Source organism: Fusarium vanettenii (genome assembly GCF_000151355.1).
Source record: "Fusarium vanettenii 77-13-4 chromosome 4 genomic scaffold NECHAsca_3_chr4_2_0, whole genome shotgun sequence".
Classification (NCBI taxonomy): domain Eukaryota; kingdom Fungi; phylum Ascomycota; class Sordariomycetes; order Hypocreales; family Nectriaceae; genus Fusarium; species Fusarium vanettenii.
This window is the reverse complement of record NW_003315879.1, coordinates 573,682-597,866: the sequence shown is the minus strand read 5'-3', so window position 1 is coordinate 597,866 and position 24,185 is coordinate 573,682. Positions and strand designations below refer to the sequence as shown.

General features: G+C 53.8%; 9 protein-coding genes across 9 annotated transcripts; 3 read left to right on the top strand and 6 right to left on the bottom strand.

The window, feature by feature from the left end:
- Positions 1–669: 669 nt before the first annotated feature.
- NECHADRAFT_68132 (uncharacterized protein) lies at positions 670–1,960 on the top strand. The gene is made up of 3 exons (XM_003051974.1): positions 670–852; positions 943–1,066; positions 1,114–1,960. The coding sequence occupies exons 1-3, from the start codon at positions 793–795 to the stop codon at positions 1,821–1,823; spliced, it is 894 nt and encodes a 297-aa protein (XP_003052020.1). The 5' UTR covers positions 670–792; the 3' UTR covers positions 1,824–1,960.
- A 12-nt stretch (positions 1,961–1,972) lies between these two features.
- NECHADRAFT_78775 (uncharacterized protein) lies at positions 1,973–3,192 on the bottom strand (the record flags this gene model as incomplete). Its single annotated transcript, XM_003051524.1, has 3 exons — positions 1,973–2,728; positions 2,781–2,949; positions 3,005–3,192. 3 exons carry the CDS (start codon positions 3,190–3,192, stop codon positions 1,973–1,975), a joined length of 1,113 nt encoding a protein of 370 aa, XP_003051570.1.
- Positions 3,193–5,784: 2,592 nt separating this feature from the next.
- Positions 5,785–8,487, top strand: NECHADRAFT_37789 (uncharacterized protein; the record flags this gene model as incomplete). The annotated part of the gene is made up of 1 exon (XM_003051973.1): positions 5,785–8,487. One exon carries the CDS (start codon positions 5,785–5,787, stop codon positions 8,485–8,487), a length of 2,703 nt encoding a protein of 900 aa, XP_003052019.1.
- A 2,661-nt stretch (positions 8,488–11,148) lies between these two features.
- NECHADRAFT_38896 (S-adenosylmethionine-dependent methyltransferase superfamily domain-containing protein) lies at positions 11,149–13,170 on the bottom strand (the record flags this gene model as incomplete). The annotated part of the gene is made up of 1 exon (XM_003051523.1): positions 11,149–13,170. One exon carries the CDS (start codon positions 13,168–13,170, stop codon positions 11,149–11,151), a length of 2,022 nt encoding a protein of 673 aa, XP_003051569.1.
- A 308-nt stretch (positions 13,171–13,478) lies between these two features.
- On the top strand, positions 13,479–14,307 carry NECHADRAFT_102529 (uncharacterized protein). Its single transcript, XM_003051972.1, has 2 exons — positions 13,479–13,690; positions 13,739–14,307. Exons 1-2 carry the CDS (start codon positions 13,580–13,582, stop codon positions 14,237–14,239), a joined length of 612 nt encoding a protein of 203 aa, XP_003052018.1. The 5' UTR covers positions 13,479–13,579; the 3' UTR covers positions 14,240–14,307.
- Positions 14,308–14,567: 260 nt separating this feature from the next.
- NECHADRAFT_78771 (uncharacterized protein) lies at positions 14,568–15,431 on the bottom strand (the record flags this gene model as incomplete). The annotated part of the gene is made up of 6 exons (XM_003051522.1): positions 14,568–14,708; positions 14,767–14,815; positions 14,864–14,937; positions 14,994–15,177; positions 15,362–15,372; positions 15,429–15,431. 6 exons carry the CDS (start codon positions 15,429–15,431, stop codon positions 14,568–14,570), a joined length of 462 nt encoding a protein of 153 aa, XP_003051568.1.
- Positions 15,432–16,137: 706 nt separating this feature from the next.
- Positions 16,138–18,286, bottom strand: NECHADRAFT_68129 (uncharacterized protein; the record flags this gene model as incomplete). The annotated part of the gene is made up of 3 exons (XM_003051521.1): positions 16,138–17,927; positions 17,980–18,121; positions 18,182–18,286. The coding sequence occupies 3 exons, from the start codon at positions 18,284–18,286 to the stop codon at positions 16,411–16,413; spliced, it is 1,764 nt and encodes a 587-aa protein (XP_003051567.1). The 3' UTR covers positions 16,138–16,410.
- Positions 18,287–20,393: 2,107 nt separating this feature from the next.
- NECHADRAFT_78769 (uncharacterized protein) lies at positions 20,394–22,122 on the bottom strand (the record flags this gene model as incomplete). The annotated part of the gene is made up of 3 exons (XM_003051520.1): positions 20,394–20,462; positions 20,520–21,889; positions 21,942–22,122. 3 exons carry the CDS (start codon positions 22,120–22,122, stop codon positions 20,394–20,396), a joined length of 1,620 nt encoding a protein of 539 aa, XP_003051566.1.
- Positions 22,123–22,941: 819 nt separating this feature from the next.
- NECHADRAFT_78768 (uncharacterized protein) lies at positions 22,942–24,096 on the bottom strand (the record flags this gene model as incomplete). Its single annotated transcript, XM_003051519.1, has 1 exon — positions 22,942–24,096. The coding sequence occupies one exon, from the start codon at positions 24,094–24,096 to the stop codon at positions 22,942–22,944; it is 1,155 nt and encodes a 384-aa protein (XP_003051565.1).
- Positions 24,097–24,185: the final 89 nt, after the last annotated feature.

The following is a 24,185-nucleotide window of genomic DNA, read 5'->3' as shown; positions in this document are numbered from 1 at the left end:
TGAGATGGACGGAATTATCGCCGGTCACTTGATCGGTGTTGGTGAATGTGCTGTTAGCCTATCAATGCCGGGTGAACTTGGTGCTATAAAAGCAACGCCAACGCCAACGCCAATGCCAATGCCACTGATAGTTATATCTATATATATGGTAGGACGCATTGACATTGACGCTGAGGCAATGTCTGCCGGTCCGATATGCCGTCTCTAATATTGATTTCTAATACTACTGCATCTATGATGTTTTCCGATCTCGCCCTACATCCTATCCGGATAGTTATTTCCGGGTTACCATCAGGCAATTGCTCATGACACAAGAATGGGGAAGAAGTAGCAACTCGAGGTAGGCATTAGTTTCAATTGTATCAACACATGCTACATCTATCGTCATCGTCATACTCCTTGTTCAGTTACTGCAACAATTGGAGGACTAGTCCCTGCAAGAAAGACGTGACGCATCCATCTCACGCCTTACAGCACAGGGCGCCATTTCGACAGCAAATGTGCAAAGACCCCGCAAGTACATGCCCTGGTTGCTTTTCTAGCTTGTCCGCCGAGGTCGCTCGGCCGAAGATCACGGCATTGTCCCACTCTCGATCGCCATTCCCGTGGATATCGCTGCCGTGTTAATGCGTTGGTGGGGGAGGGAGGGGAGACTTCTTAAACGACGCAGCTTCCCGCTTGCGGCTGCAACTCTTGAACCTCAATTGAAACTCTACTAAACACCTCCTGCTGGATCAGAACCAAGTACTTTTCTAAACGACTATTCACCCTGTGAGAAGAGAATCATTCAAGATGGGCGCTCCACTGGATATCCCCCACTACAAGCTCAATGACGGCAATGAGATCCCGGTTGTACGTTTATCCTCCAAGAGTCACTATTCCGGACACACAACTCAGGAACTTGATTCCATCTGCGGAACAGCACCAGCTTACACGTTGTAGCTTGCTTTTGGTCTGGGAACTGCTCAGTACAAGAACGACCCCAACAGCGGCCTCGATGCTCATGTGATTGACATCACCACCAAGGCCATTGGGGTCGGCTATCGCCATCTCGACGGTGCCGAAGGTCAGTCCAATTCCAGGTTAATATTGAACACTACTGATCATTTCTAGTTTACGGCAACGAGGAGGAGCTTGGCCAGGCCATCAAGGCGGGTGGCGTTCCCAGGGAGCAGCTCTATGTCACCACCAAGATCCCCGCCGAGAAGAAGGGTTCCGCCATTGACTCGTTTGACGTCTCCCTTAAGAAGCTCGGCCTTGAGTACGTCGATTTGTATCTCATCCACGGCCCCTGGTTCGCCGAGACCGACGAGGACCTGCAGAAGCGCTGGGCTGAGCTCGAGCAGCTCCAGGCGTCTGGTCGTGTCAAGTCCATCGGCGTGTCCAACTTCCTGCAGGTGCACCTCGAGGCCATCCTCAAGACGGCCAAGGTCAAGCCCGCCATCAACCAGATCGAGTACCACCCTTATCTCCAGCACGGTGATCTCGTTGCCTTCCACAAGAAGCACGGCATTGCTGTGTCCTCCTACGGTCCCCTTACCCCTCTCGTCACAGCCAAGGGTGGTCCCGTCGACAGTCTTTACACTGAATTGGCCAAGAAGTATGATGTCACAGAGTCTGAGATTGGTCTCCGATGGGTGATCGATCAAGACATCATTGCGCTCACAACGAGCAACAAGGTGGAGAGACTCGAGGGCTACCTGTCCAGGCTTCCCAAGTTCAAGTTGACACCTGAGGAGATTGCCGAGATCTCCAGACTGGGAAGCCAAAAGCACTTCCGCGGATTCTGGAAGAACAAGTTTGATGAGAACGATCGATCCTAAGTTGCTGGAGATTCACGTTGTAATGTGTCATGATAGAAATAGCAGTCGATTGCTATAAGTGGACACTGAGTCCGCGTAAAGTTGATTTATACAATGACTACTTGAGAGACATATCTATGCAAGGCTTTGTACCTCTCATAACTCATAACTCATAATTCGTCATCAGAATCTGTATCACTTCCTGCAGGTGGGGGAGCAGGCTTGGCAGATTTCTTTCTGAGTGCAAAAGGAAGTTCCCTTCGTGGCGGAGGCTGTGAGACTTGTGTTGGAGCTTCCTCTTGAGGAGCAGCTGATTCCGAAACAGCCCTCTGCTGAGAGGAGCTGGAAAGCACTCCGGCGTCGTCATCTTCATCGTCACCAGAAACCGATGCAGTTGCTTCCGTTGTGTTTCCGGGATCAGTGTCCTCGGGTTCTTGCTTGATGTCGACCTCCATCGGTTGGACATCCTCTTCTTCCGACTCTTCTACCGGCTTTGAAGCCGGAGCCTTTCGTTTTGATGCCCTTGACTTGCCTGCTTTACGAACGGGTTTCTTTGGTTGCTTGACTTCTGATTCCTCGACCTTCACCTCAACAGACTCAGCTCGTTGTGATTGACCCGGCATACTGGCGTTGAAAGTCGTCGATGCCAAGACCTGTTGCTGCTCACGGATCTTGACCTTCTTCTCGTTTAACAGGTCTCTGAACTTCCTTAGCAAGGCTGTCTCATCCTCATCCTTGGCTCGGAGCAGTTCCTCCAGCTGGGACTGAAGCTGAGTTACGGCAGCCTCCGAATCGGCCGATTTGACTGTCAAGTCAGCCACGGCTTGCTTACTGGCGGCGGAGCTCTCAACGGCTGCACCGCACCATTCAAACAGCTCGATGGCCTCATCCGGATCATAGTTGAGGGTGACTGCGCCAAGGCGTTGCTAGACTGGTTAGTGCCTCATTCGAGTTTCAGAGATGGCATCATAGACCCACAGTGATGCCCTGTATCTCTTTTCGAATGGTGATTGAGATGTTCTTGTCATTCTGAACTGTGGCTGTGGCCTGGATGTCCGGAACCGGCTCCTGCTGAAACAAGGCCTCGAGGATGCTCTGCCATTCGTCCTCTGAAGCTGGACAATTCTTCACACGGAGAGACACAACCCTATCGTGTTTCACTAACAAGAAGTCAGTTTACGTCAGTGCTGGAAATTGCGGACCAGGGTTGTAGATTGCGATGCAATGGAGGGGAATGGAATGACTTGCATGATGCGACATATGGCGCCTCCCCCTCAGTGCCCACCAGCTTGAGATCCAACGGCTTTGAGCCCTTTGGGGTGACCTGGACGAGGACAAAGGCGGACTTGTCATCGCTGCGAGCGAATCTGAGGATGCGAGTCTGCGCCATGAGTGGGGGAGGGACTGATCAGTGCTGATGTCACTTGGGCCAGAAGGATTCTCGTGATTTGGATGATACGAAGGGTTTAGATTGAGCAGGGTGGAATGATGACAGATGACGGCGTAGCGGGAATGATCTCGGGCGGAAAGACGGAAGCCGTTTGAGCCCTTGCTGTGTCTTAGAGGTGAGCGAGACACGGGCCGACGAGATGGGCGCGTGGGAACCTGGGCTTGTTTGAGGAATGATGTTTCTGGATGTCGTAGCTCTCGGATCTGTGGCCACCCAGAGCAAACAGACGGGAGAGACAAAGAGGGAGGGGGGCGTGAGGATAGGTGTTAGCAAACTCGATCGTGAACGCCTGCTGCTAGTTGGTGATGATCTGTTGTTGTTGGTGGTGCTTGGACCTTCGGCTGATCCGCAGAGTCTAGGATATGAGGCGAGCGCCCGGGCGCAAGATTCAGACAGGGGAGTTGAGCGAGCGAGGGCGAGGGAGAGGGGCAATTGCTGGTGGGAATGAAGACAAATTGTTCTTGTTGCTGATTCTGTTTCTGCTGACAGAATCAAGCGGCGAGTTTGATGACAAGAGGCGTCGTTCTTAAATGAAGGTGATTCGATCTTGAAAGGATCAACACTGCTAGGCAGCTGTGTCTAGGGATCTTGCATTATTGGCCTGCGCAGCTGTCTGTATGTAGGCAGGTAGAGCGGGCGGCTGCAGCCTGCAGGCCGTCTTTAGTCCAGGGCATCTCCGGGCCACATGGCTGCCCACTCCAGGCACCTCCCGCCGCTGGAGAGAGCCCATCCCCGTGTAGGTCCAAGTGAAAGATTCGCGGTGGGGAATAGGGGACCTTGGCCCCCGGATAAGCTGATCTGGATCAAGAGGCTGCCCTCCCAAGACCCCTAGAGGCCTGGGCCTGGTCCTGGTCTAGGGAGGACCTGGCAACTGGCCTCGAGATCGTGCCCGCGTCCTGGTGGAGTTGAGTGCCGGCATGACAGTCGCATGAACAATGCGACCACATTTCTTCCAGAAGGGAGGGTAGTTAATCTATTCTGGAGATGACCAAGGCAGAGTTTTTCCAGTGATGGGACAAAGAGAAGACCGCAAGTCAGCTAATAATGAGCGCCCCCGGGTTCCTCGGTTAGGATAGTCCAGGAACAAAGAATGGAGGCACAAAGCCTAGAAAGCTGATGATCCAGCCTCCCCGAGTCCCCGCTTAACAGGAGCTGACCTGACGTCCGGCTCGCAACCTGAGCGTTGTCCCATCAAGCTTGGCTTGGCTGGCTTGCTTGGGCATGGGCTTGGGCTCGTTCCTTGTCGCGACCATGACGCGTGAGAGACGAGACGGCGCGGTATTTTGACTCGGGGACCAATCGGACAAGTCCCCTGAAACAAGCCACCTGAGCGTTGGAAGAAGACTCTCTTTGTTTCCGCGAGAACTGATCACGTGCTGCCTCCGAATTTTCAATTTTTTCTTTCCCTCCGGGGAGCCCAGTTTGGTGTAGCGTCCCCTGTAGCCCTGGGTAGCGCAGTGACCAACCTGGATGGGTCAGAACCTGTTGCCATCTTTAGTGACCTCAGCGCCCAGAATCCGGTGGCCTCAGTGGACGTAACCCCATCGTGGGAAGGCACGTCCCTTATGAGTTAGCGGGAACCTGGGTCCTCCAGCCACGCCCACTGCGACCCCCCAGCCTTTCTCTTTACAACACAACCCACCATCCACCGACCTTTGAGCACGCCGAGCGACCACATTCCTGACCTTCACATCTGTCTCGCACGTCACCCTCACGACCATCGAAAAAATCCTCAGCTATCAAAACCAATCCCCCTGTTTCGCGAAACTCTTTTGCCCGTCTTGCTTTCCCTTGTCCTTCGTCTGTGGCCGTTCTTTTCCACGAGACCGCACTGCGACGGTGCGTTCTGAGGCCCGTATCGCCCGCCCGCAAGCAAACAAATCATCTACAGTCGCTTCTCCGCACACCGAGCTTCTTTATCACCGCCGAGACGCACCGCAGAGAACCAGCCCCCTCAACTGCGGAACCGAGAAAATAGCTTCCCACACTTTTTCGATTTTTCTCTATTGCTCAAACTCAACTTTGGAAGCCTCATCGTCCACGCCACTATCACGCCTGGGGGAGATGCTGCTGTATGCGGGGAACTGTCGCCGTTGACAAGAATGACTGTGCGCAATTGACATCGCGTCCCAACAGTCTTCTCAGCTGCGATTCCTGCTATTTCTTGGACTTTTGCAATAGATTGCGCACCAAACACATACAACACTCGCTACCATGGAACCACTACGACTTAAACCCCGACAACCAGTGGAGGCCGACATCGAGGACTGGGACGATGACGACTTTGTCGTTGACGGCGACGACTTGACTTTCCGGAGCCCGTCTACCGCCACAAACGTCCCCTCCCGACCATCTTCTTCTAGACGTCGGGACTCTGGCTCGTCGCACTTTTCTTTCCGATCTGAGTTAGAGGGCGAGGAAGAGAAGCACGTCCACATTCCTGGAGACGACGAGAAATCAACCCGAGATGCCATCACCGCTGCTCAAAATGCCGGCATCCCACTACCATCAAATGTCCCATCCTCCGCCTTGATGGGCGGCACTATCAAACGTCTGGGTGGAAGAAAAATACGAAAGATTATTCAGGATGACTGGGAGAACGACATGGAGCTGCCCGACCCATCTCAAGGATTCAAGATCAAGAAGTTGGACCAGTCTGCCTTCCCTGAGAGCCTGCGGCAAGTTAGCATCGGCTCCTCTTCTACACAGACCAGCCCTGGTAACGTCATCAGGATGGCCTCCGCCCTTGACAAGGATGATCGGAGAGAGTCTATCCAGTCTGCCACAAGCAACTTGTCCGCCGCCATAAACCTGGACAGGTTTAAAGATGCCGAAGAGGATGACGACTTCTTCGGAGACGGCGGAGACACTATTAGGGTCTCCAAGAGTCGTCAACCTAAACCTGTTTCCTTCATTACACCACCTACCCCCCAGAAGGAAACAAAGCCCACAGATGCCGAGGACGATTTTGAAATGGACCTCGAGCTCCCATCAGATGGAAAGCTCAAGCTCTCCACAAGAAAAGATATCCCCAAAACCCCCCTCAACCAGTCCGAGGATCTGGATTGGGGAGAAAGCAGTCTCGGGACTCGATACGGTGGGACCCGACGGGATGCACGATCTGCCCGAAGCTCGTCAGCATCGGCTCTTAGCCCCAGCGTGTCTAGTTCGATCACCGCTGAAAGCGAGGATGAGACTTTCGATGGCCTGGTCCTCCCCCCCGGACCTGTCAACTGGACGGAAAGGCTGCAGCAGCGCCGGAAGAGCCGGTCTCCACAGCGAATTTCCGAGGAACCCATTGTACCTCCAAAGAAGGCGTCTGCAGCTGAAGCTGATAGGCCTGACTTCCTGGATGGTCTGGACCTTGGTGATGGCGATGTATTTGACTCAAGCAAGCTCACTCTCCACAAGAATGTTAGAGTCAAGGAGACGCGGCCTGCGAGTCCCGCTCGGCCCAAGGCGGCAGTGTCTCTGACATTCACCAACAAGCCTGTCAACACTCGGATACCTCGGCTGAACCATCATGAGCGGGCACACTCGACAGCTCTGGAGCCCGTGTACGAGAGTGGTGGTCCTGCCCCCCAACGAAGCCGTCACTCCCATTCTAGGCTGGGCCACTCTTCACAATCTTCCGTCGCCAGCCTTCCAACACCTACAACAACTTCACCCCAGGGTTTGCCACCGACCCCTCGAAGAAGGGAGCTTGGTCTCAGAACATCGACGAGTTCGCTCCGAACTGAGCCAACTACGACCAGTGCTCAGCTTCTTAAGCAAAAGCGTTCCCTGCCAGCTATTAGGGCTTCGAACTCGTCGATTAAGCCACCCACCTTCCGCAATGAACGGCCGCCATCGAGGTCGGAGAGCAACCGGCCATCGTCTGGGGTCCGTCCCAAGACACCCGTGGAACGCCAACGACAGAGTGCCTCGGAGAGCCCTGCAACCACTCGCAAGTCTCAAATGCCATTCTTGCCTGCCGGAGCCTCCCAGTCACAGTCACAGCACGCTTCATCAAAGAACATGCGTAGCTTCCGTCGTCACGACTCTGACAACTCGATTGAACTTCGACCCAACTCTCGCACAATATCTAGGTCAACGATGCGGTCTCCCAGTCCAAATCACCGTTACCGAGTCGCTGCTGATACGTGGGAGCGACTGAGCAAGCCAAAGAACAAGAAAAACTTTGGCGACGGGCATGAGCTGGACGCCTTTGACGATCTACCCACCTCCAGGGAGACCGAGACCAAATACTTGAAGCAGCCTACGACATCTGGACCTAAGGCTGCTATGCGAAACAAGCTTTATCACAACGTTCTTCCGGACAGGACCACGACGATATCTCCCTCAATACCGCAGACGCCGCGACCTTCTTTTACGCCTCACTTTGCTCGTGACACGGCTGCGAGTAGGATCGCGAGGGAGACTGCTCTGGCCCAACGAGTCCCTAGCAGCGGCTCGTTGACTCCTTTAGGCACCCAACGTGCTACCCAGCTCAATACGAGGGCCAGCAATCTTAACCCTTCTCTTCCTCAGTCGACTGTCCGGTCCAAGAAGCACAAGAGACACCAGCAGACAAAACCCCATCTCATCTCGAACCTGAATAGCGGAAAGGAGTCGAAGAGTAAGTTGATGATACCTAGTCCTTTCGGAACTAGTGCTAACCAAGCCACAGTGGTGAACGGGATGTATTATAATGCGGACACATACCGGTGGGAAGGTAACGAGAATGCTCTGCATGTCTTTGACCCGCCGGTACAAACGCCGACTCAGGTCGCAAGCAACACACGCGAAAAGGAGGCGCCGACACCTCGGCCCGCGCTGATCACCAACATTAGCGCGACCAAGGGTGTCCAGGTCGTCGGTGGCATGGTCTTTGACCCCCAAAACATGTGCTGGCTCAAACTTGACCAGCCCACAAAGCCAAGCTCCGAGCTCAGCGACCCCATGGACGGTTTCGATGCCCTTGACGACGAGGACGTTTTTAAGGATATTCCCGATCTCGAAGACAACACTGCCGATGACGAGGGTGTCCAGGGCCGTGTCAGCGACATCAAAGATGACTGGCTCGTGGGTGAAGAGTTTGATGTTGGACCCGAGTTCATCAGACGACAGCGCGAAGAAGAAGAGCGGTGGCGGAAGAAGTGTGAGAGATGGATCGGCCGAGGCACGAGAGATCGTGAAGCCTGGCGATGGACGATCCGAGAACTCGTCTCTCAATTCGACGACTTGGCCATGTGAGAGTTCAAGCCCTCGGGCCTTCATTCTTTCCCGAATTTCCTGTTTCAGCAACACTTGTAACACCACACACAATCACCATGCCGGATCTTTGTGGATACACAGCACATCACAGTACACTACAGTACAGTACAGTACGTTAGACATGTCGGAAACGAGTACCGGTTGTCACGGAGGCATTATGGCTGGATACCCTGGGTGGTTTGGTTTGACTGAGTTTGTTTGTGTGTTGATGACACGGCAACGGAGATTCTGTTTGCTTTGCTTTGTCATTTTGATGGATTTAATGTTTTGATGCCAGCGCCCCAAGAAGGGAAGGGCTGTTGATGGACGATATGACCATGTACTCTATGGGAATCACTCAGGATGGTTGGGCTGGCTTTTGGTTCGGTTCGGCTGTCATGATAGACAAAAAACGGTGGGCGGGACGGGATGGGATGGATGTGGAAAACCCCTACGATCTGGGAGTGGGGGATCTAATGACGAGACGAACTTGATGACTTTGTTTTAATTGCAGGATACCTACCTACCTACAGTACCTACTTTTTGTTCATTCCTTTAATTTACTCTCATTTGTTTAGAGGCGTCAGGAGTACCACGAGGCGTCATGGTGTGCGAGGTGAAAGTTCGGTGGCTGGCACGCCCTGACTAACACCCTCTTCTCAGTGTTACCGAGACAACAAGTGGAACAGTGAAAACCAAGAGGTTGGTCTTGCTGGCGTTGTGGTCCCTCTTTTACTGGCTTGATGTTCTGATGTACTCCGTACAGATGCTTTGACTTGAGGTGATAGCAACGTATGCCATTAGGTAGTGCCATGAAGCCAAGATTACAATGGACAAGACAAAAAGAAGACATCCAAGGTTGTTATAAGCCAGTTTACGACTTTGTCTCAGACATTAAAAAGAAAGGTCTCGGAGGGAGTCGAACCCTCGCTGGCGGAATCAGAATCCGCAGTCATAGCCGTTAGACCACGAAACCAATCGATGATTAAAACGCTCGCAATTGCCAATTATAACCTCCACCCACCACCGCGATTGGAACCTCCGTCCTCCACCTCTTTCACCATCTCACAAAGTGATACTGGTATTATCGCTTCCTGCGGCTATAGAATAATCTTCCTCGGCGATTTCAAGGGTCTAGATCGAAACAAGGGTCCCTCCCTAGAGATGGGCGATCGTACTGTCTCAGAGCCCACTGAAACATTCCCTTCATCCTTAAAAGGCTGACTTTGACTTAGATTCCGCCCTTGACCCCTATATGTCCACGCTGGGGGGGGTTCCGAGGCCGGCCCTACGGATAGTGTTGATGCCGCTAAAGATACGTAACCCATCCTTTTGGTGGAGATGGATATGTGAAGACATTGGGGATGGGTAGTCAAGTTTCGACCACAAGAGCTGTCAAACTCGGGACTTATTGGCAGGATGATATCTACCTCATGTCACCCAAAGAGTCGATGATGCTTACCCCGATTCCATTCGAAGCTCATTGCGAGCTGAGATGACACCGGATAGACTGGATATTTGCTCCGTGGCCGTTGTTCTTTGAAAGTAGGCGTCTACTTGAGTGTTTTTTTTACAGGGGCCGAGACCATCAGGAGTGGTTTCGATATGAAAGACAGAAACTACTTGATATTTGTGCCAGGGGGAGGGAATTCCATAGGCGTGATTAGTACTAAATCTGGACCGAGGGGGTTAACCCTCTGATGGTCTCGCCCATATAGTGAGACTTGAGTTGAATGTTGTCTAGAAACGCAGACCGCCTTCTTCCTTAAGACACTGTCATATACAACATCTCCACTAATGAGCCCGGCTTTTCCACCGGCAGCTACCTAGAGCTGTGATACTTGTGTCTCGTCAAGATTGGTACACCGCTGGTTTGGGCCATTCGAGGTCCGTCAGGGGCAGCATTGATGAGGCTGAGACGGTAGGAAAAGTTTGGTATGAACCAGAGGGGCAGAATTCCACCCAGGCCTCTCCGCTTCAGCATGCCTAGTGAGAAATCAACTATTCCATGGGGGTGAGGTTGATCTGATGAAAACTCCATGTCGTACCCCAGGAGGCGAGGATAGAGGTTGAGATTATCGACTTTGGCCCCTGAGCCTGAGCACTCTGGCCAGGCAGGTTTAACCTTGAATGTCCCTAACAGCAAATGTTTTGCCCGTTAAAAGATCTATAAGTAATGACAAGACAGTAGCATTTATAAGATGCTCAGAGATGCTCACTATCTTGGTCTTGGGTCTCTTATAGCATGAGGCTTTGCAGAGCTTAGCTGATATCCACTCTTGCGATGAGAAGCATTGAGCATGATGACTTAATTGTGTTGATAAATATGTTTCTCTTACTGGGTTGCGTCGGTCCGCCTTCTGGATATGTGAACGAGGTTAAACAGCTTCATGTATAGCATGATTATGGAAATGGTCAGAAGAATCGGAGATGTCTGCTCTTTTATGCCCATCTTCCACTTCTATCATATAGACTTGACTTATTCTCACCACAAGTATAGATAATGATGGGCAGAATATTCAACCGTTTAAAAGACATCACTTGTATTATTCCAGCCATGAGATTGAAAAGTAGCACAACTCTAAGATATAGAAACAGTTTACACCCAGACCCCCTTTTTTGGACAAATAAACGCCCGCTCCAACGGTTGGTTTGGTATATCTACTTTTTGCTTTGCTTCTTGGCCTTTTTGCTGATACTCTTGGGATCCAGACCTCTCCTGCGCATGGCGTTCCTCTTGCCTTTCTCCATGTACTCCTTGTCCTCGTCCTCGTCCCAGCCTCCAAAGTCGTCGTTGGCCTTGGACTTGGGCTCCTCGTCGTCGTCGGTGGGGATGGGCGTCCTGTCGATGACCTCTTCCTCCTCGTCCGCAGGGCCCGAGGAGCGGTCGCGGGGTGCAGACGACTTGAGAGGTGTAGGACCAATCTTGTGGAACTTGGCGACGAAGAAACCGTCGACGTTGTAAGTGTGGGGATAGTATCGGCGTGTGTGGCGCATTGAAGGATCAAACTTCTTGCCCATGTAGCTCGTGAAGCCCTCCTTTCCAAAGGGGAGGCCGGACTCCACGAGGCGGACGTTGGGACGACGAGAGAGGGCGTACTGGACGACCTGCTCGTTCTCCTCAACGGTGACGGAACAGGTAGAGTAGACGATGTAACCACCAGTCTTGGAGGCGTGGTTGACAGAGTCAATGGCGGCGAGGACAAGCTGCTTCTGGATGTGAGGCAGCTGCATAAAGTCACGCTCCGTCTTGTTGGTCTTCACACTAGGATCCTTTGCAATAACACCGGTACCAGAACAGGGGGCATCGAGCAGGACACGGTCGAAGCCGCCCATGGGCTTGGGGAACTCTCGGGCATCATAGTTGGAGACGACAACGTTGCGCGTGCCGAGACGGTGGATGTTTCCGATGAGACCCTTGGCTCGGGCCTTGTTGGGATCGTTGGCCACGATGACACCGGTGTTCTTCATCATGGCAGCCATGTAAGTCGTCTTTCCACCGGGAGCAGCGGCCATATCCAGTACACGCTCATTCTCCTGGGGCTCGAGAGCCATGCAGGGCAGGAAAGATGAAGCAGCTTGGAGGATGTAGTGACCGGCGAGGTACTCAGGGGTAGCACCAAGGGGAACGTTGCTCTCAAAGACCTGGAGACCGACCTTGGACCACTTGCCAACAGGCTCCAAAGTGACGCCACGGTTGATGAGGGCCTGGGCGAGGTCACGGCGGTGGGTGCGTAGGGTGTTTGTGCGGATAACGACAGGTCTAGCTGACTCGTTGGCCTCGAAAAAGGCAAAGGCCTCGCGGGGTGTAAAGAGGTTGAAGAGCTTCTCAGCTAGGTACTCGGAGTAACCGTAGTATGCGCAGATATCCTTAATGAGCTGTGTCGTGTACTCGACTCTCGAGCGGCCGTCCTCGGACAGGTTGGCAAAGTCGTCGAGGACGCGGATAGTTTCGGTGATTCTCGTTCGCAGGAGCTGCAGGTCGGGCGCCAGAAGGGCTTTGGTCTTTGTGAGCTCGTCCTCGTCCTCGTCCTCGTCATCGTCTTGTAGAATGTGAGGCTTGTCGCCGTGGATGTTGGTCTGCAGAGCGTCCTCAGCCATCTCGGCCTCGGCCTCGGCAGCCTCCTCCGCCATTTGAGCGTCCAGTTTCCTTGAGAGACCCTCAATGTTGGCGGCTGTGAGCTTCTCCTCGGCGTCCGACTCGTCCTCATCCTCGGACCACATGGCCTTTGAAGCGCCGCCTTCCTCTTCTGAGTCGAACACAGAGTCGTCGTCAGACCCAGAGGCGAGGAAGTCGTCCTTCAATCCAACACCAGCGTCTGAAGATCCATCCTCCAGATCATCAAGGTCAAACTCATCACCCATCTCCTCATCAGAAAGGTCCTCCAATGCCGGCGCAGGGGCCTTGCTCTTCTTGCTCTTGCCATTCGCCTTGGGCGCGGGCGGCGCAGCCTTCACAGCCTTGGCTCCCTTCTTCTTGACAGCATCCTTCTTAGCAGAGTCCTTCTTGGCGACCCCATTGCTCTTGGGCTCGACAGCCTTGCTGGTTTTCCGCTTCTTCTTCTCGGGGGCCTCGACGACGGGATCGGCAGGCAGACCGGCCTTGCGCTTGAGCTTTGCAAAGTGCTCTTCCGACAGGGGTTGGGGCGGGCCCTGCTTCTTCATGCGACGTCCGACACCCATCTTGAAAGAGTGTTATCAATCGATTGTGGGAGTTGTTGGAGAAAAGATTGAGACGAGACGCGAGAGGTCGTCTTGTCTTTTTTTGGCTACCAAAGAAAAAGGCAGTCCCCGCCGAAACTTTTTTCTTTGCGCAACGATAGCAAGGGTCCGATAAGATGGTAATCTCCACGTGATCCACGCTGTGGTGGAGCTACACCACTCCCCAAGCCCAAGGCGATGCTCAATGACGATGATCTGGACACGGTCAACATTCTTACTTGGACTCGAGTCTCGGTATTTTGCTTAAATCTCCCCGAGGAGCTTTATTAGGACTTGAGAGTATCTTCTACCATCATCTTTAACTCCACCGCCTCCTACACCTCCTACTAGCTTAACCCCACCTCAAGCTCACCTCCATCGCGAGCTCACCATGTCTGAAACCGCCTTTGCCCAGACCTTCCTCGGGTCGCTCCAGTCGCGACCTCTCCGACTCTCTGCCGACCATGTCGAAGATCCCAAGACCTTCCCGGCTCGGCCACCTGTACGAACCCAGCATCTACCGCACCCGCGACTGTTCTAACGGCGATAGTACATCATCCCCCGCATGCCCAAGGCCATGAGCAAGCCCACCCACCTCGCTCCCGGCTCCGAGCGAAGCGTCACCGTCTCCCTCAAGTCCTTGCGCAACCCTCCTCTGAGCATCAAGCTCACCTCGCAGCCCCTCGACACGTCGGTCCTGGACATTAAGAGCAGTGTCCAGAAGCAGACCAGGATACCCGTCGCAAAGATGAAGTTGCTACACAACAAGAAGCCCGTGCCGGATAGCAAGATCCTCAAGGACCTCCTAGGGGATACGGACATGTCTATCGAGTTTACGGTCATGGTCATTGGTGGAGCCGCTGCCATCCCCCCTGAGGAGCCCGAGGCCGCTCCTGAGGTGCTGCCTACAGGCAAGGACGCATTGGAAACGGAAGAGTTCTGGAGCGACCTCAAGGGATTCTTGATGCAGCGACTAAAGGATGAGGCTCAGGCAGAGGAGCTATCCGGTCTCTTTAAATCGAGTTGGCAGTCTAGCCAAGCAAGTCCATGATATCTCTCGGAGCGCAGACATGATAGACGACACGATAGATGAAAAATGGCAATAATTCCACATACCAGCATGCGAGTTTATTCCCGTGGTACGGTACATGGTCAGGGCTGGCAAATCTGAGAATTTACGTATCCGCCCAGAAGTAAACTCGATGGCTCACGTCCCTGAAGGACGTCCACCATCCCCGTGCTTCCATCCACAGCTGCACTCCTACATCATGGTTGTTTTGGTCTCTCAACGCTTGAAACGACCCTAGATATGCTCAGTTATGCCGGCACCGCTTCTATAGAGTGCGGGGCGGCCAGTGGGTTGATTCGTGACAGCGCGCTTAACCAGCAAGACCCTTGCTGACGGTCTTGATGATGGTGTCGTATTCGATATCATCAGTGTCGTTGGCCTGGAGCTCGACCGCAATGCCGGTAAGTGATCGCTTCAGAGCCTCTTTGGAGGAGGCGTAGATCATCTTGGGCTGGTGGGGTGTCAGTTCATGGTTCGCAGCGAGGCGAGGACAGACAGGGGTTACTGACCTGGATGCCGGCATCATCGGGAGACCAGGCAATGAAGGCGAGCTTGTTTCTGAAAAATTGTTAGGACATGTGTTTCCAGTTGACTGTTTAAACGCACCGGATACCGTCGCCAGAGGCCAGGCTGTACTCAAAGTCGTAGACGGCGTATCGGGGACCCTTGCCGACAGCGCCCTGCAACCTGTCAGATTCTTGCCCGGATTCCTCGTCAGTTCATGAGCGGGACGTACGGTTCGGCTCTTGGCGGTAGCGTTGATGAGCTTCTCACGGAACTCCTCCCAGTCCTTGTCGTCGGAGGCGTGCTCGACAACAATCTCCTTGTAGTCGTCCGAGAGCTTGTAGACGATGTACTTGTACTTCTTGTTGAGCTTCAAGTCATTGTAGGCAGTTATGCACTCCTGGGAAACGGTGGCTCTGGAACACGGAGGCGGCGAGGTTAGCGCGGTTGTCTCAAAGGTTTGAAGCTGCGTGTGTTTTGTTGTGCTGTGTTGTGTTGCCCCGCGGCGGCGGCGTCATGGTCGAGGGGGAGGGGGAGCATCAGGCGCGGGGGGGAAACGGCGCGCGAATAAAATGGAGCGAGGAGAACGAGAGGACGAACCCGGATTGAGACTGAAAAATCATAGTTAGATAGAAGATCTTGTTAGAGGAGACGTCGGTGAGCTTACCATGGTTGCGGTCTACGTCAGGAGACGGTCGAGATCTTGGGAATGAGGGGCGGACGGGCTGGCGGGAGCTTTCGAATTAGCTATCAGGACAGAGCAGAGAGGATGAGTTGCAGCAGAGGTGCAGAAGGGGAAGATGCAGGTGCAGGACCAAGTGGGGAGGCTTTGTTGGCGTACCGGGAGAGGAAGAAGATCGAGGTTAAAAGTAGTCGAGGTTCAAGATGAAGAAACAAGATGGAAATGGGCGTTGTAGGGAGGGTCGTTTGTATCTTGGGGGTTGGGCGGATTTAGGCGGTAGGGGAACGGACTGGGACTTGTCCCATAGAAAGGCGGGGCCAGGACAGGTCTTGCGTCTTGCGGGAGAAAAACACCACCTGGCCTGGCTACCTTCTCCCCCACCACCATGAGGAGGAGGAGGCCTTCCACGTGACTCCCCTGGCGTGCGTGTCAATTGTGGCTCGTCAGCTTATCATCTCGTCCCTCCTATGGAGAGCTATCCATGGCAATGGCGAGGTGAGGCCGTGCTGCTGTCTGTGCTGTCTCGTTGTCGTTGACGACGGCCTCAGCAACCCATCATCATCTCATCAATGCTACACACCCCTGCCTGTTGTCCCGCCCGCCGAGCCCGGCCTCGTTTCGGTGAAGCCTAAACGAGGCATCAGCTTCCAATCATTCCCTTACGAAACACAGCCCAGGCAACCAGAGACTAAGTATGTTTATAGATTTTTTTATTCTTTCTTGATCTCATGTCTTTTCATGCTAGTGCTACACAGTCAATGCTAGTATACAGGGCTCAAATGTGGCCTGAAAATCTGCAGGGGGTATGAGGACATGGCCGTCGTGGTGGTGGTTGAGAAAAGGTAGGTAGAGTAGAGAGAGGGGAGATTGCAAGGCCACTGTCCCATGATAACACGCAAACCATGTGCGCCGTCCGTCCAGCTTTTTTGTTGTACATCATGTCATCCCAATCACATTATTCCGTCTCTTACATCATGCCTCCCATGCCACCCATGCCGCCCATACCGCCCATACCACCCATAGGAGGACCAGCAGGGCCCTTCTCTTCGGGAGCATCGACGATGGCGACCTCGGTGGTGCCTAGCAGAGAGGCAACACCGCTGGCATCAATGAGACCAGTGCGGACGACCTTGAAGGGATCAAGGATACCGGCGGCGATCATGTCGACGTACTCGCCCTTGGCGCTGTCGAAGCCCTTGTTGAAGTCGTTGGCGTGCTCATCGGTGAGCTTGCCAATGACGACAGAACCTTCAAGGCCGGCGTTCTCAATGATAGTGCGGGCAGGGCGGGTGATGGCGTTCTTGACGATGCTGACACCGAGCTGCTGGTCAAAGTTGGCAGTCTTGACCTCGCTGAGGGCGTGGGCAGAGGCCTTGATGAGGGCAGTACCACCACCGGGCAGGATACCCTCCTCAACGGCGGCGCGGGTAGCGTTCAGGGCATCGACGAAGCGGTCCTTCTTCTCACCGACCTCAACCTCGGAGGAACCGCCGACCTTGATGACGGCGACACCGCCAGAGAGCTTGGCGAGACGCTCCTGGAGCTTCTCCTTCTCGTACTCGGAGGTGGTGGGGTCAGCCATGACACCACGGATCTGCTCGCATCGCTGAGCGATGCTGTCCTTGGCACCGTTGCCGTTGAGGAGGATGGTGTCCTCCTTGGTGATGGTGATGGAACCAGTGGAGCCGAGCATGTCGGGGGTGGCCTTCTCAAGCTTGACGTCGAGCTCGTCAGTGAAGACGGTACCGTCGGTCAGGATGGCGAGATCGCCGAGGATTGACTTGCGGTTGTCACCGAAGCCGGGAGCCTTGACAGCAGCGACCTGGAGCTGGCCACGGAGCTTGTTGAGAATGCAGACAGCGAGAGCCTCACCCTCAATGTCCTCAGCAATGATGACGAGAGGTCGTCGCTGCTGGGTGGAGACCTCGAGAGCAGGGATGATGTCCTGGACAGCAGAGATCTTCTTCTCGGAGAGGAGGATGAGGGGGTTCTCAAACTCGACCTTCTGGGACTTTGTGTCGGTGATGAAGTAAGGGGAGACGAAACCACGGTCGAATCGCATACCCTCGGTGACCTCAAGCTCATCCTGGACAGTCTTGCCCTCCTTGACGGTGATGACACCCTCCTTACCAACCTTCTCCATGGCGTTGGCAATCATCTGACCAATGTGGATATCACCGTTGGCGGAGATGGTGGCGACCTGAGCGATCTCGGCGCTGGTGGTGATGTCCCGCTTGTTCTTCTGGAGGAACTCGACAACGGCCTCGACGGCAGCCTGGATACCGCGGCGGAGATCCATGGGGTTGCAGCCGGCAGCAACGTTCTTGACAGTCTCGGAGAAGATGGCGCGGGCGAGGACAGTGGCGGTGGTGGTACCGTCACCGGCGACCTCGTTGGTCTTGGAGGCAACATCCTGGAGCAGCTTGGCGCCGAGGTTCTCGAACTTGTCCTTGAGGCTGACAGCGCGGGCAACGGTCACACCATCTGTTGAAGTTAGTTAGATGCCGATGAAGACGAATAGACTGCTTGTACGAACCCTTGGTGATCTTGGGAGAGCCGAAGCTGGACTCAATGAGGACATTTCGGCCCTTGGGTCCGAGGGTGGTAGCAACGGCCTTGGCGAGGGTGTCGACACCGGCGAGAAGAGCAGCGCGGCCCTCAACACCAAACTTGAGCTCCTGTAGACATGTCAGTGACCCAATTCGAATGCCCAAGGTATCAATTCATCATCTTCTTACCTTGTGAGCAAATCGGACCTGCTGGCTAAGACCGCCCGCTCGGTACTTGGTGGCTGCTGAGGACAGGACAGAGGCCCTTGCCCGAGTGCTCAATGCGCGCTGCATGATGTGTGAATTAGGGGGTATAATGTGACTTGAAAGAAAGGGAAGAGGAGGAAGAACGCTCGGGAGGAATTCGACCTTGAGACGAGGACGGACGAGCAGAGCGAGACGGGGAGACAAGAGGTTGATATGATGGCAAAACTGGAGAAGAGCTCGAGGTCCAAAAAAATCGTCGCTCGGAGCGTCGGCAAAACATCCACCCAGAAGCGAGTCTAATCCAGAAACAGCCTAGCGCCATCGCCGGCTGCTTTCCACACCTTTCCAACGACGTCCGTGAAACTCGCTGGACAAGGTCGCTAACCCCCTCCAAGAGGCGGCTTTTGGGCCCTGGAACTCATATTACCGGAGCCATAGCCGAGGGGACAGACCGCTGTGAGCCCTTTGGCGCCTTTTGACGGGTCACGAGCGGCTTTCAATGTCCAGCGAACGGCTCCACCAACGACTCCATCATGACAAATGTGTTGGCTGGGGTTCGCTCTTGTTCTCTGGGGGTCGGAGTGACCATGCTTGCGCTATTCTTTGGTAGATGCAGAATGATCGTTGAATGTGCCGTCCATGAGTGAAGGAGGCCGAGGAGAAGGAGATGGTCATTGACGCATTGGTTACGACTGATTTATTTACTCTGTCACTTCAATCCCAAACCAAGACCTACTCTAACCCTCTGCCTCTGTTCAATGGAACTCTTCTCTTCCAATTCTTCACCTCGAAGCCCAGCCACAAGATGCCCAGCTCCGGCTCCACGTAGTAGTTTGTTCACCTCTTGTGCCAAAGGAATATGCTGCATAGGCCCACTCCCTGCAGTCTGCAAGGTGCGAACCGAGCATAACTGGTGGTTGGACAAAAATATCGAGGCAATAGTAGGAAGTAAGCATTGGCTGGAGAGGGAGGCTAGGGACAGGAACAAGAAGCAACGAGAAGCAAAGATGGCAACATTGAATATTGAGTAGGGCTCATGATCTGGATAATGAACTGGTGAATCCGCCAGCCAAGTCACCGAATACTCATTACTTGGTGTGAACAGACACCCACTAACAAATGTTGAGCTAGTCTAACCTCCAAGAACAGGGACCTCGGCTCCAGCCACCAAGAAAAGCCTGCAGCTCACCTTAATTAAACTACCACTTGGATAGTCACTGCCGCCGTAGTTAGTATCTCCAACCCTACGCATTGCTGATGAACATCAGGGACTCTAGGTGATAAATGTTTTGATAAGTGATTCAAGAGCATATCCCTGGTCCACCCAACATGATGTAACACACCTTACCTTTGGCATCGGCTCATACCATCAGGTCGTGCCAAGCAACATTATCTTTGAAGTGATGGGGGCCTCGAGGATTGAATCGTTGGGCGACTTGTTCCGGGACTAAGGGAAAGAGGTTGTGGAAACTGTGTACCGCGCCGTGATTCGGGATGCCTCGATCATCCAGCTCGGCACGGTGAGAGAAACTCTCTGCGGAGTCCGACAAGCTCATCTTGAATCTAGAAACAAGACTTATGTAATGATAGTTTGTAGCGGTTCACCCTCGGTGATACTCTAGAACGGGTGGGGTGGTGTTCTGGCCCGTCTATTTACATGAGCGAGCCAGAGAAACCGAGCCTCTCTAGCATCCTATTTCGCATCCATCTCCCAGGGGAAAGCGAGTTTGAGTTTCAGCAGTGGCAAAGAACCAGCACGCCCTCCCCCTCAGACTCTGAAGCAAAGGCCGCGGCGGTAGATATGCGCGTTGCCCTCATAGAAAACTGCGTTCGATCTAAGTATTGCAAAATAGTTCAGCACTATACCTTACTAACTTAAGTCTACACACATGTCGGATATCCCATGGGAGTAGAATATATCTAGAGAAGCATCATTGGCATCAAAAGATTCAATACTTGGCAAAGGTAATTCACGTCACGGCAGTACTTGGCAAGGTCATGCAATATAATCATAATACACTCTGCCATGGGCAGGTGACTCCGAGTCGGTATTCCTCTATATGGCCAAAATAAAAAAAGAAATAACAAAATTACAAAGTCTAGAGCCCAACCGGTTCCCTCTTGGGGAACGAAGCGAAACAACAACAACAACCGGCGACCTCCTCTCTCTCTCTCCCTCCTTTTTTTTTTTTCTTCACTGGGGGATAAACCACCCAGGGCAACCCCTCTTCGAAGGAGATTCCTCTCCCTCACCCTCTCCCCGCTGTAGACTGATGTTAGCTGTTGTTCATTCATGTCAAGTGTTCAAGGTAAAACTTACCATCCTCTTCAGGTTTTGTGAAAAGGCGGGCTGGCCTTGGCCACCCGCCCCGAAGAAGACGTCGTCGGCGACAGAGCCTGCGACAGGGAACTGGTAGGTTAGGTCGAAACCATAACCTTGGTCACCAGCTGTGAAGCCGGCGACCCCAGTCCCGCTGCCGAGGATGTCCTGCGGGAAGTCGAGTCCCGCCAACAGGTCGGTCTGGTTGATCTCCTCTGCCGCCGCTTGAGCGGCGGCAGGGAACCAGGACCAGTCGGTGATGTCGTTGACATCGAATGGGGGAGGGGGAGGGAGGGAGGCGGCGATGGCCTCTGCGTCGAACGGAACTTCCGACCCAAAGGCTGGCGCAGCAAAAGCTGCGACCGAACCTGGGCCGGCAAAGTTCTGGACGGCGTTGTCGGCGAAGGGGATGGGGGCGACAACGGGGGCGGCGACGGGAACAGAAGCGGCAGCAGCAACGGGAACGGGCTCAGTCTTCTCTTCCTCGGACACTGAAGACTTTTCAAGCCCCCGCTCGTCTAGCTCGACGAACGGGTAGCCATCGAAGTCTTCAGTGTCCGAGTCCGAGTCCGGCGAGACTGGCTCGATCATGAAGTGGGCGTTGGAGGCTGTGATGGGAGAAGTAAACACCACCTGGTATTCAGGGGTGGCCCCGTCAGAGAAGGTTGCCGCGTTGTTGACGGAAGAGTCAGCCTCAGGCTCATCGAGGTATGCGCTGGGAGACTCGTTGCCGTAGTCGGCAGGAAGGTCGGAAAGATAGTCGTCGGTAAGCTCAGGCAGGTACAGGCCAGGAGACTCAAACTCGTTGGACTCTGCGGATGCTGGGAGGGGAGAAGGGCAAGACACTTCGGAGCCAGGAAGAGAAGGGAGAGAAGAAGGAGAAGAAGCGGCAACAGACTCTTCGACGGAAGGCTGAGGAGTGTGGTGACGGCGGCGTCGACGACGAGAGACAGGAGTTGGGGTGACGGGAAGATGAGCATCAGAGAAGGTGTGTGCTTCAGGGGCGCCAATGGCAGCCTCCATCTGAGAAGTGAAAGGGTCTTTGATCTCGGGAGCACCATCTAGGCTGTACTCGGGGTGATAGAGTGGCTCGGTGAAAAGAACTTCACGAGTGGTGCTGGTATCATCGCCGTCAAGGTCGGCACGCATGACGCCACGAACAGTCCTGTCGGCGCGAGGAGAAAGTGGAGGAGGGACGATGTGACCTTCAGCGATGAGATCGTTGCGGTTTCGGCCAAGCCACTGAATGATTGAACTGCCACTTGAACCAGGATTGAGTCGATGAGCAACTTGGTCCCAAGGCAATCTGATCTTGGCTCTGTTGCATTCATACACAAGAACTTGAAGTAGCTTGTCAGACATTCGAGGTCCTAAAACAGTGTTAGAATTGAGGCAAAGAGTCAATCAAGTTAGAGTACTTACGGGTCCACGAAATCAAGTTGCGATCCTTCTTGCGGCCGTTGAGAGAGCGTTGTTCAGCGGTAGGGAGTTGATGAGTGTGAGTCCAGGCTTGCTGAGACTTCTTGTCACGGCGACGGGAAGGGGTCGGCGCGGAAGCAGAGGAAGATGAGGAAGCAGACTTGGTGTGACCGTAAGAAGACATCGTGAAAAGTGACTTGAAGACGTAAGTGAAGTAGAAGTAAGTAAACGTGACAAGCGACTTGAACGATGAGCTGAGTGAATGATGAATTCGAATCGAAGATTGAGTTGAGTGTGAAGATCTCTTGGATTCAAATTCTGGTGAAGAAGAAGAAGAGAGGGAGGAGGAGAGAATGAGATGAAATCTCTTATGGTAAAATCTCTGAAGCTGCCAGTGCTGAGGCGTGCCCTGAGTGAAGCTATCGCCGGACGGCTGACAGCTGCCAGACGGCCGTCGAGGCGGAGTCGCATATCTCGACGGCCGTCAACCCAATCGTTTTCGCCATCGCCTGAAAATCACCTGATTGGAAAGCGCACAACCTGAATTGGAGAATTGAGTCGAAATTGAAGGGCTGCGCGCATCGTGGAGGGTGGCCCTGACGGAGAGGACCGCGGTGGTGAGGCTGGTCGCGATGCTTGGTGGTCGCATTTGATATTGGCATTTTGGAACACCACCGCACCGACATTTCTGGGATGATGATATCTGTAGTTGAATTGAGATGATAACATTCAAAGATAAGATATTCTGGGGCCATAATTCCAAACGGTCGTTCTGTTTGTGCAGAGTGTCGCGCATGGGTGTCACTATCAAGTTGACCCAAATGAAGACGTTTGCACGTTGATTTGCAGTCACTGTATTGCGTAGTTGAAGAATTGTCGTAGATACTCCTCTTTCTCAAAGAGAACTCTCCTCATTATGGTGACAGATCTTGGTTACATACATGAGGATGCCTCAACCCGCACCTGCTCGCATCCATGTCCGAACCCACCCAGCATAAGCACCCTAGTTCGTACGTCCAAACGTCTTCTGAAAGAAGCTCTGGATCTTGGAACGGTCTCTGGCACTCGCGGTCGAGTTTGTTCTGCTGCGCGTGGTGCTGTCTCGGGCCTCGGCCTCGCGGTTCAGCTCGTTCAGACGCTGAGTGCGCATCTCGATGTCGTGGATGGCTTGTCGCTGGGCCTCGAGGAGGCCGTTGAGTGAAGCTTGAGTGTGCTCCTGTAAAGCCGAGTTGACGGCTTGGTTGATGGATTGGGGAAGATCATTGGCGATCTGTGAGAGTTGGTTGGCGAGCCCGTGGGTCATGGCGAGGTTCTGGGTGGTGGCTTGGATGTTGAAGGCCTGGGGCTGGATCATGGTCTGCAGGGCCGAGACGGTTTGCTGCTGCATCTCGATCTGCTGGCCCATGGTGTCACTCTGGCGTCGAAGTGTGCTTGCTTGAGCGTCAAGCTTGCCCACGTTCATGCGAAGAGGGCCAGTGGCATCAGCGATGCCTTGCTCGATAGTCTGCTCGACCATGGAACGCATCTTCTCGTCAGACCCATTCGCGTTGCTCTTAGTGATCTGACCATTGCAACCGTTGTTGCCTTTGTTGGCGGTTTGTACACGGCGTTGGGGCATAGGCTTGTTCGCAGCAGCAAAGTAACGGTTCTCATGCTGAACAGCCTGAAGATATGTGTCGACCCGACGAGCTGCTGCACCCTCGGTCTCATCATCCCCGCTCAGTGCATCACGTTCTCTGATACGGCGGGTGATTTCGATGCGAAGGTGGTTGTAAGCCTCAGGGGCAGGGCACATGGGGTTACCACGAAGCTGCCGAAGCCGTGTCAGAGCCTGGTAGTCCTCGATGGTTGCATCAACATCCATGGGAGACGCCTTGGTGGTAGGAAACTCTCCATTGCGTCTCGCCTCTGCTAGCTGCGATGCCATCATCTGCAGCTGATCAGTTGGATAGGTGCTGCATCCCCGTGTCGACGCCATGAAGTTGTTGTTCTCCTTGGGGGTCTCGGGCTTTTGGAGGAACGCCTCGATGGGCGACTCGGGAATGACGGCGGCAGTAGCTTGGGTGTGGGCTCTCTCGCGGGCCACGAGATCATTCAGCTGCGATTTGAATCTCTGCAGCTGAGAGGTCGACGATGGGATATTGGAAGGTGGCGACATGAGGAGGTCTTCTTGGGCAGAGCCAAAGGGTGATAAGGGAGCGTGGGTTTGTTGGTGTGTTTGGTGAAGCAGTAGATGTGCCTTGACAG

Bases quoted from the DNA above. Each gene is read 5' to 3' on its own strand.
- NECHADRAFT_68132 (XM_003051974.1), top strand. From the start codon at position 793: ATGGGCGCTCCACTGGATATCCCCCACTACAAGCTCAATGACGGCAAT. The intron at 853-942 runs GTACGTTTATCC...TACACGTTGTAG, and splicing joins ACGGCAATGAGATCCCGGTT to CTTGCTTTTGGTCTGGGAAC. The intron at 1,067-1,113 runs GTCAGTCCAATT...GATCATTTCTAG, and splicing joins CCATCTCGACGGTGCCGAAG to TTTACGGCAACGAGGAGGAG.
- NECHADRAFT_102529 (XM_003051972.1), top strand. From the start codon at position 13,580: ATGTCTGAAACCGCCTTTGCCCAGACCTTCCTCGGGTCGCTCCAGTCG. The intron at 13,691-13,738 runs GTACGAACCCAG...TAACGGCGATAG, and splicing joins CCTTCCCGGCTCGGCCACCT to TACATCATCCCCCGCATGCC.